The following is a 13630-nucleotide window of genomic DNA, read 5'->3' as shown; positions in this document are numbered from 1 at the left end:
GTAAGCAATTCCAGAGACATAGTCTAAAGATAACACTGAGACTCTCAGTGGGGAGACTCTCGTTCCCAATCACTACTTACTTTTCGCAAAAAAAAGGCTTTATGCAACTTTAATACACATGCATATTAAAAATGATGTTTACAGTCTTTGGTCCCAAGCTCTGTCATTCAAAAAACTAAATATCAGAATTTTGAACTGTACTCAGATATGGACCTGAAGACAAAAATGTGGTTTCAAAACTAGAAGGATGTGTCACTTTTATCGGTGAAAAAAGCATACTGACATGCTCTAGAAACTGAGCAGATTATGCATTTTGACAAATTACTTACATTACAATCAAGAAAATAAATATCAGTAACAGCAGCAGTCTTTTGAGCAACATGAAGCCACAATTCAGACTAACTCTAATGCACACCCCTTCCTTGCATGCTCTCCTCAAGACTGAACAGAGGATGTCAAATATGCTATTTTTATAGAGAATAAAAGAAAGTGTTTTAATAAAAGCACATGCCTCACCACTTAAAGCATAAAGACTTAAACCCACAATTGTTTAAACTATGTGAACAATGGTAATGTATATCTCTGTATTAATATGCCAGCTGCCGATGCCTTTGTTCAGGTCTCCATTATCCAAAGTAAAAATGGTAACAGGTAGAGAAATGGAGCTTCCTTTGAGGTGCTCCTCTTGTACATACTTCCTGGCCAAAAACATACTTAATGCCTACTCCAGAGTTATTTAAGTATCTGGCTAAAACCTTTCTGTTCTGACATAGGGAATCTGAGGCTCGGTTTGATGTTTCTATTTTATTCTGTTTGTAACTATGTGAGAATATTTAGGTTTTGAATGAAAACCTAAATGTTAACTACATTTGAGATTGTATAAATGAAGAGAATAATAAACATTACCACTATATATAAAGCAATTACCCACATCAGGAAGATGCACTATTTCCAGTCACTGACTAAGATCAAATAGCTAGACGTTTTTAAAGAAATGGGCACTTGATTTCTCCTTCACAGATGAAGTATTTAAATTTTTCCCTCATGTTCCCCTTTTCATATTTCCCTTTTGGGGAATATTACATTTCACTCAATTACAATATAGTGTTAAGCATAACATCAATCAAATATCAAAGGTGATGAAACACAAATAAACGAAGCCATTTTAATAAGCCACAGAATCAGTATGTCTTTCTTACGACGCAAAGCATACCTGCCCAGCTTTACTATATCTATGGCCAGCCAGTATCATATGAAAGGCAAATTTTCGAACCATGGGACTCTTCATGTTTATAAAACAATGTGCTGCTTGCTCCAGCAATAGTGCGCTCCGAAGATCTGAATCCTATTAAAACAGGCAAGTGATCAGATAAGTTACAAATAACCAGGGAAATCAATCATATAAATATCAGAGAAAGTCTAAAGTCAAGGAAGTCCCTATTTTACTACTAAAATGAGCCTATTCTATAAACCTTCCATAGCTATGGATAAGTCATATATAAATTCCATTGCAAATATCTACAATGGGCTCACATCTACAACCAAAATGACTAGCATACGTGTAATTTGTTGTCATGGAAGAGAACCACTCAGAATAGGAAAAAATACAAGGAATAGATGCAATTTAGACTTCTTATAAATACTTTTCTTAAGTTACATTGATCAAATTTAATTGTATGCAAATTTGCAATCTTTGGTACAGTGATTTATTTTTGCACTGTAAAGCATGTGGGTTTTAAAGGAGGAATAAATTTAATAACAGTTTATTTTCAGTGATCTCGAAAATGTCTTAGTTCTGCATCTAATAAAGAGATCGCTGGAACCACTTGTGTTTCTGGGTGGTTTGAGAGTGAAGAAAGGAACTAAATTACATCAATTGTCCTTGGTTCCACATGGACCAAGATAATGGTTAAATCCTAAGAAAAATGATTATAGAATCAGTTTACAACTAAATCAAAGCTGGAAATTACAAGAAACTAATTGATACTGAGATAATCTCTTCTGAAAGGACAGCAGTACATATGACTAAGGGTTTGAAAAAGGAATGTTCTTTCTGAAGCTCATTTATCAATTGTTTCACAAATGAAAAGCACTCTCTAAATCGGTCATGCTTTGAAGCTGTCCAGGACCACAAATATTCACTAACACGAATAAGTTTTCTTATACTGATATTTTGATGAATACCCAGATACAAGCATAATTGGCAAACAGAGTGACAAAAAACATTAACAGTCTATCTAACTTTCTAGCTAAGACATTTCTAACACTCACCATTCCCATCCAAGCGCTCTGCTGCCATTTTTCCACAGAAAAATTAAGAAAACAAGAATGTAAACTTTAACATATTTCAAACAAAGAAAAAAGGAAAGGAGGACGGGAATAGGTACTGAATCTATAAGCTACTGAATACTATAAGCTCTGAGCTGGTCATTGACCGTAATAAAAGTTTACTTACTTACTACTATAAGCTAATACTATAAGTTACAATTTTGAAACAATCAAGAAGCAGTTGTCAACGGCATCTTCACTGCCTTATTTCTACATAGCTGGAGTATCTCTCCTACAATCTCAGTGAAGAAATGAAGCTCAGATGATATATAACAACTAATACCTTTTGATTTTGCTACTTACACAAGATCAATTTTCAACTTTTTTTTTAAAAAAAAGGTCTTGATATTATTGCCACCACCATTTGTCCTTGTAATGTCATGTCTGCTAAACAAAATATATGTAATTGCCCTTCACCTTGTTTTCATATTTCAATTTTACCACTTTGCGGATATTTGAACTTGTGTGACTTTAAGAGGTATGAGAAAACACATTTACACACATTTCTTATATTACCCCAGTAACTGTTTAATTATCATCCCATTTCATCCTTTGAATGATAGTGTTCCTCTTTTCAGAGAAGCAATGCTGAAAACTCAACTTTTAACCTCCTGACAAAATTCACTGAGAGATTATTATTCAGATAGGCTGAACAATATTACTGGGTAACTAGAAAAATTTGTGGCCAGAATTCATAATTACCCACATAAATTAAAAAATATGCAAGGAGATTTATTTATTTATTAGCGAAATTTATATCCTGCCCTTCTCACCCCAAAGGGGACTCAGGGTGGCTTACAAGTCATATGTACATACAATATATTATATTATTTGTATAGCACAAGATAAGCATTATATATTGCTATATTGTGCTATAACACTATATTGTAATATTATTAGTAATATTACATGCAATATAAATATACCATTATAATAGTGTATTATTATTATATTGTATTACATTATTCATCAGATTCATCAGACTAAATAGTCATTTGAAATGTAAACAAATCTTTACAATCATCTGCTGATCTGCCATAAGCTTTTCCTCTAGACACAACTTATTGTACCTAGAAACAGCATTTTAAAATAAGCCTTATTTTATTTCAATAAATACAGCAACTAGCAATAAAAATATTATCTACCTCACTCGTTAAACGTATCAGGAGAGCCGCTGCCTCTGAATATTTGCTTTGGCTTTTTAATATTTCAGCACTGAGGAGAACACATCTCTCTGCCAGCATCATGTTCCTAAAAACAAGATTTTAATACCTATGACACATATCTTGCATGTTTTTTAAGTGCCATTTGACACAGATTAGTGAACAAATCTGTCTTTAAAACAGAAGTATTCTACATTTTATTACTCAGACATCTATCATATGACTGTGAAGAAGACAAAAAGAACTGTAATATGCAAGTTAAACTGGTGTCTTGTTAAACCACAGCAATTCCCAACCTCTGGTCCTCTTCATATTTTGGACTTCAGTTCCCAGAATTCCTGACAGGCAGGCCAGGGCTTCTGGGAATTGAAGTCCCAAAATCTGGAAAATCAAAGGCTGGAAAGCAATGCTACAGACTATTAGAAATATTTAATCAAGTTTCCTCTCGATTAAAACTGAAAATTTAAGATTTACTGTGCAACTCAATCAATGGCAGTTCACAGTTAGTTTGCCTTTGGGATTAGATAGGCCAATAAAAGCTGGATTTCACCTAACATTTTATTTAAATGTTAAACAGCAACCACCAGTAGCCTATTATAGCTGAGTATCAAACAGCCTAATCATGCACTGTAACCGAACAAAGGAAAATACTCAGAAAGATTGTAGCACTTGACTTTTCTGGGTTGCTGTGAGTTTTTCAGGCTATATTGCTATGTTTTTTGGGCTGTGTGGCCCAGCTGACTTTTTACTGGGAAGAAGTCCATATAAATGACCACTTACTTGCAGATATCTCTGTAAGTCTGAATTGCAGTATCCATATAATGAGCAGGGTATGGCCTTGGCGCTCCTGGCTGAAGAAAAGCTGATACTGCTGCCATTTCCTGTGAAATACAAAGATATAGGTAGTTTTGTCACTAACGTTTAATCACAACAAACTGTACAAATAGCATCCCTCACACACACCCCTTTAAGCAAGTTAAACTTGTGTAAAGGAAAGGATTTGTGTTTTAAGGGAATTACAGAGACTAGAATAATTTACAATCACATTTTCTAACAATCAGATGTTATAACATTCACAAGAAACAACCAGGATGTTCTATAGGAATAAATATTCAGCAAAACATCAATAATTTAAAAGTTGTTTTGAGAGTGCAGACTAGATATAGATAATCTTGGGTTGGTTATTATAAATAGTATCAAACCAAAACAGAAGAATGCAAATAAAACTGGGGGGCTCAGTAGCATCTATACACCTTCCTCCTGAACTCTTGCTTCTACCTACATCTGACCAGATCTGAATTTTTTTTTAATTGTACAATTAAATTGTACAATTACAATTTAAACAATAAATTATCTTTTCAATTCTTCTGTCATGTCATAGCTGTATATGTATATAACCCACACTGGGCTACAAAATAATCCAAAATGCAGTGTGAAAGATGACATGATAGATGATTTGCTAAATCATATGTAACAAATAGAACCAAGGTAACAGGAAATAAATAAATGTTCATCTTGCTCAAAGAAGAAAAACAAGATATAAAATCCTAACATATCACTGGTATTTTAAAATATATGAGGTAAACCCCTCTGATTTCTCTGAATCTTTTCTTTTTTGTTCAGAGTTTTACACCAACTATTTTTAAAATACATACATTTGTTTTCAAAAGGCAATCACACTGTTTGTAAAATGTTATCATTACAGAATAAGCTGCATGAATATCTATTTCTATTCTATTTTCTCTTTAAACCTAACTTAACTCAGTGCCACAATACCCCAAAGCACCAGATTCTGTTTGATTTTGCACACTAAGCATGTCAAGCCCTGGTTAGTAACTCGATGGAGGACAGCCAACAAATACCACATGATGTAGGCTATATTTCAGAAGAGGGGACAGGGAAAATCACCTCTGAGTATTATTTGAAATACCTGGGGTAACAATAAGTTGACAGTCAACTGAAGGACACATATACACATAGCATAAGTAAATGAATATTCTGTATGACTATGTAAAGAAGCTCAATTTCCTCTACATACCTATGAACTGGGAATTTGTAAAGCAAGACATATTTTTATCTGATCTAGCCCCATATGCAGTCTCTTAGAGCAGAGGTTCTCAAAAAGTGTGCTCCACAGAGCCCAAAGAGCTCCAAGCAATCTTCCCCTTTCCTGACCTAAAGGGTACACAACAGCATCATTGTTCTCCTGGGCATGGACCTTTGCCCCCTTACCACCCATACCCTTTCCTACATGCCTTCCTTGCTTCCAGAATCCAACTTCTCTCACACCACTCAGGGTGTGCTCTTGTGTGTCCCAGCCCCTTGATTGGGCTTTTAAAATGAAACTAAAATTGGTGAGAACTGCCGAGCTGAGTGCTGCTGCTGCTGAAGCTGGAGCACAAACTGCAAAGAAAGAGGCCTCCAGCACCACCTGGAAAGTGCCTGCTTCTACTGCTGCTGTGAAGGAGAGACTCCAATAGAGAAGCAGCTCAGCCTAAGGTGGTGGTAGGAGACAGTGGCCAACAGATGGAGCCTGGGAGCCGAAGGAAGGAAGGAAGGAAGGAAGGAAGGAAGGAAGGAAGGAAGGAAGGAAGGAGGCAGGCAGCTGGCCAGCTACTTGAGTGAATCAGGAAGCGGCTGGCCAGTTTAAAGTTCTGGCAGAGGACAGGCTGAAAGTCAACTGGGAGAGAAGGAGGAGAAGGAGGCATCATTGGCACGGTGCCTCTCCTCCGGCCTCAGCGTCACTGGCATAGCTTGATGACGCGTTGAAGGAGGCAGAGGCAAGTTGTCAGTGTGGCCAGCAAAAGACACCCGTCAGTTTAACCACATTCTTCCTTCAGTTAAGCCCTATTCTTCCTTCCTCACGGGACCTTCCTCCCCTTCCCCCAGTAAAATGTGGGCTAAGGGAGATTCGGCTTGGAACCAAATACCAGCGGGATGTTGACCGCACATAACAAGGCCCAAAGGTGCCCCTCGGAAGATAAAAGGTCCCCTTCAGAAACTATTTTGAGTCACACGGCATCTCTGTGGATCTTCTACGTGTGCCTCCAAAGCAGCCCCCCCCCCCCCAAAATGCCCTTGTGCGGCCATTAAGGAGGCATTCCCATAGAGTTCATTATTCCATATCTCTATGGGATAATGAACAGCTCTTTAAAAAAATGTCTACGCCAGTGCATCCTGACCTTCAAAACAACCCTGGCATCCCCTTACACTTCTTCAGGGGAGAAGCAATGGAGATGATGATGATGATGATGATGATGATGAATAATGATAATAATAATAATACTATTACAAAGGTTGGATGGTCATCTGTTGGGAGTGCTTTGATTGTGCTTTTCCTGCATGAAAATTATGAAATTTCCATTTAAAAGAAGAAGAAATTAGAAAATGAGTATGTTTTCAAAATATTTGTGCTAGTGCACCCACCAGTGCTCCTGCTGCATAAAGCATTGCTTGATCATTCAAAAAATCTTTCTTCGCTGTATGGTAGCAACTGTATGCTAGTTCATAATGCTGCACCAAGAAACACAGGTCTGCCATCTTCCTGATTTGAAGTTCTGGTGCTTCTGGAGGATACCTTTAAAAAGACAATATAAAATATTCTGAGGAAAATTCCTCACTCATAAGCACACAAGAATGAAACCAAATTCTAGATATTGCAATAATTTATCTCTGCAAATTATTCATCTGGTGTCTCTAGATTTGACAAAATAGAGTCCAGAACATAAGTAGAAAAGGATTAATGCATCTAATTAATTATTCATAATAATACACTTTAAAATCTAGTTCAATTACATTCAACATTAGAAGGGAGAAATTAACAATTTACTGTATGTTAAACTGCCATTTAAATTTAAATTAAATGCCTGCACTAAAAGTCGTAAGAAAAAGAAACTGAGAAATACCATCCCTAATTTACTCCCACACTATGTTTCTATTTTGAACTATAGAGACAGAAACAGCTCCATGATTATTTTCTTTAAAAAAAACTACTTTCCATGTATAGTCAAAAGCTCTTCTCTTGCCTTCTCTTTCTTCCTCCCTTATAATCTCCTCTCCCTATTGATTTCTGCAAGGATTCCAGCTAATGTTAAAATCAGCTTCAAAGTTCAGTTTCCTGAGACAGATTAGGAATCTCATTCATATATGATATAGACATAAAAAAAACAAAAAATCTTTGTATTCAAATAAGGCTGACAGCTTTAAAACGCCTCGTTAAAGTTGTTTATTTAAAATGTTTTCACCTTCAAATTAATTAAACTATCATTTATTATGGATGAAAATATTATGTCATTTTGCAAGAGCCCCAAGAAAAATATACTATGGGAGAAACGGACAAAGCATGAGGTTTCTCTAGGATGAATGGATCTGATCTTACGTTTTAAATTTATATATTGTAATTTATATTGTATTTTTAATAGTTTTAATTGTCTTATGCATTGTTTTGATACTGATTTTGTACGGGCATCGAATTGTTGCCATTACTGTAAGCCGCCCTGAATCCCTCCGGGTGATAAATGTTAGAAATAAATAAATAAAACCAACTTGGGAAATGTAAAAATTATAATCTTTAGCACTATCTCTGATTTAATAATGACTTGATTCTGGAATTCATATCATACTAATAGCCCAACTTAGGTAAATTACTTTAGTTAAAATATAATTAGGTTGTCCACTTTTGTTACAAAATGTCAATTAAACTGACAATTGAGTTTAATTAGTCTCTGCTACGAAAATCACAACAGCAAAGACCATTTCTGGGTTCTTTCTAGCACTTTCCTATCACATATACTAGTTCCCTGCATAGAACTTCTACATCATGGTTCAGAGGCACTAAGGGTTCATCTACACAGACCATGTACACCAAAATCTCCTGTCACCAAGTCGCTGTGGTGACAGGAGGGTGTCTGCATGGCCAGGAGCTGTGCCACCCCAGAGGTGGAAGGAAGACCTCTCATCTAGCAGCATTAAAGCTGGTTTGGCATTACTGACCACCCACCCTGTCACAATCCTAGCAGCAACCATGTAGCACAAAATTGCTCCTGATTGTTGCCTGTAGCCAATGCAGACACTTCCCAAGGCACAGCATAACAGTTTCTTGGTCAAAGGGGGTGGTCTCTGCCTGATAAATAACTGTAACAACTGATACAAACACTTTTCATCTTCTATTCTTCTTCTATATATTTTAACATGAAGCTTTCAAAGCTTGAATGAAGCATTGTGTACACTTTGATTGGCTAAAATTTTATGGATTTTGTTTTAATTTGTTGCATGGCAAACACTGCTCCCCTTGAATATGTTTTAAGGAGAAATATGGAGAATGTTCTTGTTGCTACCGTTGTGAGAAAAATCTTGTGAAGCAAAGAGAAGTAACAGAAACACATAACTTATGGAATGAAGACTGGCTTTACCAGGGGTTGCTCTCACTAGAGGGCATTCCTGAAAAGTCTGTACCATTCCTACTGACGTGAGAGGGAGGAGGAACTCAAGCCAAGATGTTCAGGTCTTCACTGCTGAAAAATATTTTAAGACGTGCATTTTCCTACTACTATGTGACTGCCTGGATTCAAGGTGTTATTTATTTATTTAAATGTGAACATCCAGCCCTTTGAAGATTTCATGGCAATGCACAATAAAACGAATTTAGGATAGTATAAATAGTTTAAAAGGTTTTAAAAGACTAATAATATATTAAACAATTTGCAGTTTAAAAGCACATTAAAATATTACAATAGTTTAAGATGAATTAGTCAATTTAAACAGAGAGAACCAGGAAACATATTGACATCAACATAGCAAATAAACTAAAATTACATACAGGTAGTCCCCAAATTATAAACATCTGACTTATAACCGACTCACGGTCAAAAACGGGGGTGAGACAACAGGAAGTGAGAGAAATCTGCCCCTAGGAAGGAAAATCCACTCCTTAAAGAGTTATCATGGGGAAAATGTGTCTCCACTGAAGCTTTATCACCAATCCTTGTTTCCACAACAAGCCAATTTTTTCAAAATCCAATTGTCATAGGGACAGAAAGTTAGGTGAAATCTTCTGAGCAGGGACACAGCAAAACAAACACCACAGGAGTGTTAACCCTTCCCTATGCTATCCAAAGCACACACACACACACACACGCACATACGCATGTGTGTGTGTGTTATAATTACAAAATGTACATGTTCCAACTTACATACAAATTTAAACTAAGAACATGCCTATAGATCCTATCTTGTTCATAACTTGGAGACTGCCTGCACTGTAAATTTTATGAGATATACTCACAACAAACCAGACGTGCTCTTCAATTCATTTACACTTTTCTCTGGAACTTTACTGCCACTAAACCATTTCTTAGTTGCAGAAAATAGTGAGCGACTTAAACCCTTTCTGGATATCAACTGAAATATAAGATGAAAATATTATATAACCACTGAATTGTATTGCAGTTTATTAGTTTCATATAAGGGTAAATATATTTTTAGAAAGATTTATACCCATTTAAAGAGAACCTGCAACCCTGGCAAAAGCAAAAATTCAAATACTCAGGTGTGCGTCCACCTATCTGTAAATTATACTTCAGGATAGAGAATGAAACAAAAATGTAACTACCAATACCATAATACCTTCATAAAAATCCTTCACAGTACAAATTTATTCGTCATACTTTGAAAAGGAATACTGTACAACTGAAAATGGTGCAAAGAAAACCAAAATGATCTAAAGGTTGTTATAGCTGATGTTTGAAGAATGGTTACAACATCGGGGTCTTTTTAGCTTAGAAGAAAAACAAGTGGGTGAGAAAATGACAGAGAGATATTCAAATTATGAATAACATGGAAAAAGTGGAGACAAAGATCTTCCTCTTTGCCATAACACTCAAACACAGTAGCCACCCACCAAAGCAGAACATTGTAAGAATCAATAATTAGGAAGTGTGCCGTTACACACCACACTGTTGAAATATTGAACTTGTTACCACAGAATATAGTGAAGGTTTTAAAGGAGGATTAGGAGCAATTCATGGAGGATAAGGCTATTCATGGCTATTTAGTCATGATGGCTCCAGACTGTTTCCAGTATCAGAGACAGTGTGCTTCTGGGGAACATGAGTACTTGGGTCCTACTGTACTCATCCTTGCACATGAGTGTCCTTATAGCCATTGGCCACTCTGGAAAAAGAATGTAGAAAAGAGATCCTGCCCATGCCAATGGATCTTCTGTATCTTTCTCAAATGTAATTTTTCTCTTACTGTGAATTATATCCAACTATAAATATGATGCATAGCAATCAAGGTTCCCCCTAGAAGCAAAATCTGAAATTAGTTTTGGAATCTGTTTGCAAACCACAATTAAGGAGCCATATTATGTGTGCTTATCATATTTCAAACATGCCTCAGTCTGCAAAGAATGAGGAATCTGAATGACAGATGGGAAGGGCTAAGAGAATCTAGGTTTAAGGGATAATGTTTAAGGAAATAAACATAAAGCTGCATAGAATAGGTTTAAAATGTCGTTTCTTACTCTTATTGTTAAGGATAAGTCTGTAAAGGTTATCACAATTAGAACTTATTTGCACAGAAATTGCAATGAACCTTTAGTGACACAGCGAACTGTTAGCTTTGAAACAGATATTTTGAGTCAAAACATTAAAAAAAAAACAGGCCAAAATACACCCTTCCTAGCTAAATACATACATACTGTGGTGGAACACACATTTATATTAATATATGTCTTACATTTCCTCCAAGGAATAGAATGATTTTATTGCTTATTTGTTTTGAATTTGGTAAAATTTAAGAACATTTTCCCTTGGAAAAAATGGATAGGTCTAATAAAGGTCTAATAAAATTGTTCTGTGGCATAAGGGTACATGGATTCTGATTCCTCCTCTCAATGCCACTGAATGCATTGTACAGTAAATTGTATAGAAAAAGAGACTGTCAAAAATTAGACTCTATACTATGAAGGAGTTAAATTTCATCAAGAGTTGTAAAAGATGATCATAGTAATCACTATCACAGAGAAAACAGTGAATTGCACTTTTTAAGACAACCAGGTTTCATCTAAATAAAATATTATTTGTACTAACATGATCAAGGTAATTCGTGTCTGTACCTAAATACAGGACCTATCAGAAGACAAATAAAGTGCAGCTACATTACAGAAATTTGAACTACAGAAGGATCTGTGATCAAAATTAATTAGTGGATAAACAGCTAACAGCGGGACCATTGCAAACTACTGTAATTTGTGTAAATGGAACAAATTAATAGCCAGAAGACTATAAAGAATGACTTTTTATAATCCAATCTTGAATCACAATTTAGCAACAAAATATTAGGACCAGTTGAAACAAAGGTAAGAGCGCAGCCTCAGCTCCCAAAGGAGTGCCAGAAAGAATGGAAGAATCCAACACCATTAAAATCCTTGTCTTAGTTTTATCTTAATTTTATGCCACAACTAATATACAAGGTATCATCTGTCCTTCACAATTTTGGCTTCAAAGAAACAGGCTGTTGAGCATCTAGCAGTTTATTTCCCTGCATATACTGATATATGGTTTCATTTTCAGACTTAGCATGGATATGTAAAACTGTGGATACTAGTGAACCCTATTGAAATGGCCTCCAGCCCAAGGATACCATATAGTCATACTGGAAGACGTAGAAAATGCCAACACAGGTCATATTTTGTGGGAAATTGGTAAATTAAATTCAATCCCCACAGATATGGGGATTTACTAAAAATATATTCAAGATTATAAGGAAGAAATAGCTGGAATCTTCTTGGCACATTGTACAGTTACAGCCCACTCTATCTGTGTCATCTATTTCTAAATGTGAGGCACATCTGTGGCAGGGGCAGAGTAAGTCAAATGAAACTATCTATATGCAGGGAAATAAACTGCTAGATGCTCAACAGCCTTTTTCTTTGAAGTCAAAATTGTGAAGGACAGATGACGTTCCAAGGCAACCTGCCGACAGCGTCTCTATCTTTGATTCACTGAAAAGCCAGGCTTGGAGGAAGCCAGCTTCTCAGGGTCTAGCAAGCGTCCAAAAAGCATGGGAGATTATTTTCTCTGCCTACCCCTTGCCACGGCAACCTTCTTATTCTTGCCACAATGACACAATTTGTGCAGTGTCGTTATGCCAGTCAAATATATTTTAGTCAATGAACAGTAGCCAATTATGCCCTATTAATGAAGGCAATCTTCTAAGAAACCAAGGAATTTCAATGAGAACCAGGATATTGAAGATTTTCACGGAAACTACAGTACTATCTACTAAGGCCTTCTGTACCAAGTCCATACTTTTCTTGCCAAGCCTCTAAAACATATATCTGGGGGCCACATTGGGAACAGTGAATTGTTAAAACCACACCCGCTTTATGTTTTGTGGCAGACCCTACTGGGTCAAAATTTTTTACCTGAATGAAAAGGTAAAGTGGATACAAACCATCAGATTTAATTATTTAACTACTAGAATTATATTCCATCAAGTTCATTAGCTTGTCATTTTAAGTGTATTTAGAGTAAAATAACTGCCAGAAATTCTGCCAGCAGAACTGTCATTCATATTAAACAAACTAAACCTATCAATTAAAGGAAAATTAGAACATTTTCATAGTACAACACAGAGAGCTTAAATAGTTTTGGCCACAAAAGATGAAAAGTTAACAGCAAGAACAATTCAAAATATATTTTGGAATTGTGCCTGATTTCTATAAATGTTAATTTTAATGAAACTTCTTATCAGAACTGAAACTGGACTATTCTCTAGAAATTGTTGACCTGCAACTCCAACTGCCCTAGCCTGCAATGTTTAGGAATGCTAGAAGTTATAGTTCAACAATGTCTGGAATGCCACATACCAGTAATTCCCCATCTCAATTATAGGCTAATATTTTTATTTAGTCTCTCTGTCGATTGAATCTGTTCCCCTTGCAATGTTTTGATAGCTTAGACAATAATTTAAAATATTTTCTAATCTGATTTTATAATTAAAGACAACCGTTTTTACTCCAGATTTAATCTCAAAAAGATAACTAGATACAGTGCTTTTCAGAATCAGAAAACTATTTTCCAAATTGTTTGATCATGGTTTGTATGAAAAGAACTAGCAGGGCCTTTCTCTAATCA

At 35.8% G+C, this 13630-nt stretch overlaps 1 protein-coding gene across 8 annotated transcripts in view; it reads right to left on the bottom strand.

The window, feature by feature from the left end:
* The window catches only part of trappc8 (trafficking protein particle complex subunit 8), a 79364-nt gene that overhangs the window by 44095 nt on the left and 21639 nt on the right, over window positions 1–13630 (bottom strand). For 4 of the 8 annotated variants that reach the window (XM_062980417.1, XM_008114909.3, XM_016995139.2 and 1 more), the window contains 6 exons: window positions 9775–9890; window positions 6918–7068; window positions 4272–4372; window positions 3474–3579; window positions 2272–2292; window positions 1214–1345 (listed from right to left, as the gene is read on the bottom strand). In XM_062980417.1, the coding sequence (XP_062836487.1) occupies window positions 1214–1345; window positions 2272–2292; window positions 3474–3579; window positions 4272–4372; window positions 6918–7068; window positions 9775–9890 (627 nt within the window). The remainder of the gene's footprint in view (window positions 1–1213; window positions 1346–2271; window positions 2293–3473; window positions 3580–4271; window positions 4373–6917; window positions 7069–9774; window positions 9891–13630) is intronic. The other 4 variants (XM_008114910.3, XM_016995140.2, XM_016995141.2 and 1 more) reach the window with 1 other exon arrangement.

The sequence above is a fragment of the Anolis carolinensis genome, chromosome 4 (assembly GCF_035594765.1).
Source record: "Anolis carolinensis isolate JA03-04 chromosome 4, rAnoCar3.1.pri, whole genome shotgun sequence".
In the NCBI taxonomy this organism is placed as follows: Eukaryota; Metazoa; Chordata; class Lepidosauria; order Squamata; family Dactyloidae; genus Anolis; species Anolis carolinensis.
This window is presented reverse-complemented; position numbering and strand designations above follow the sequence as displayed.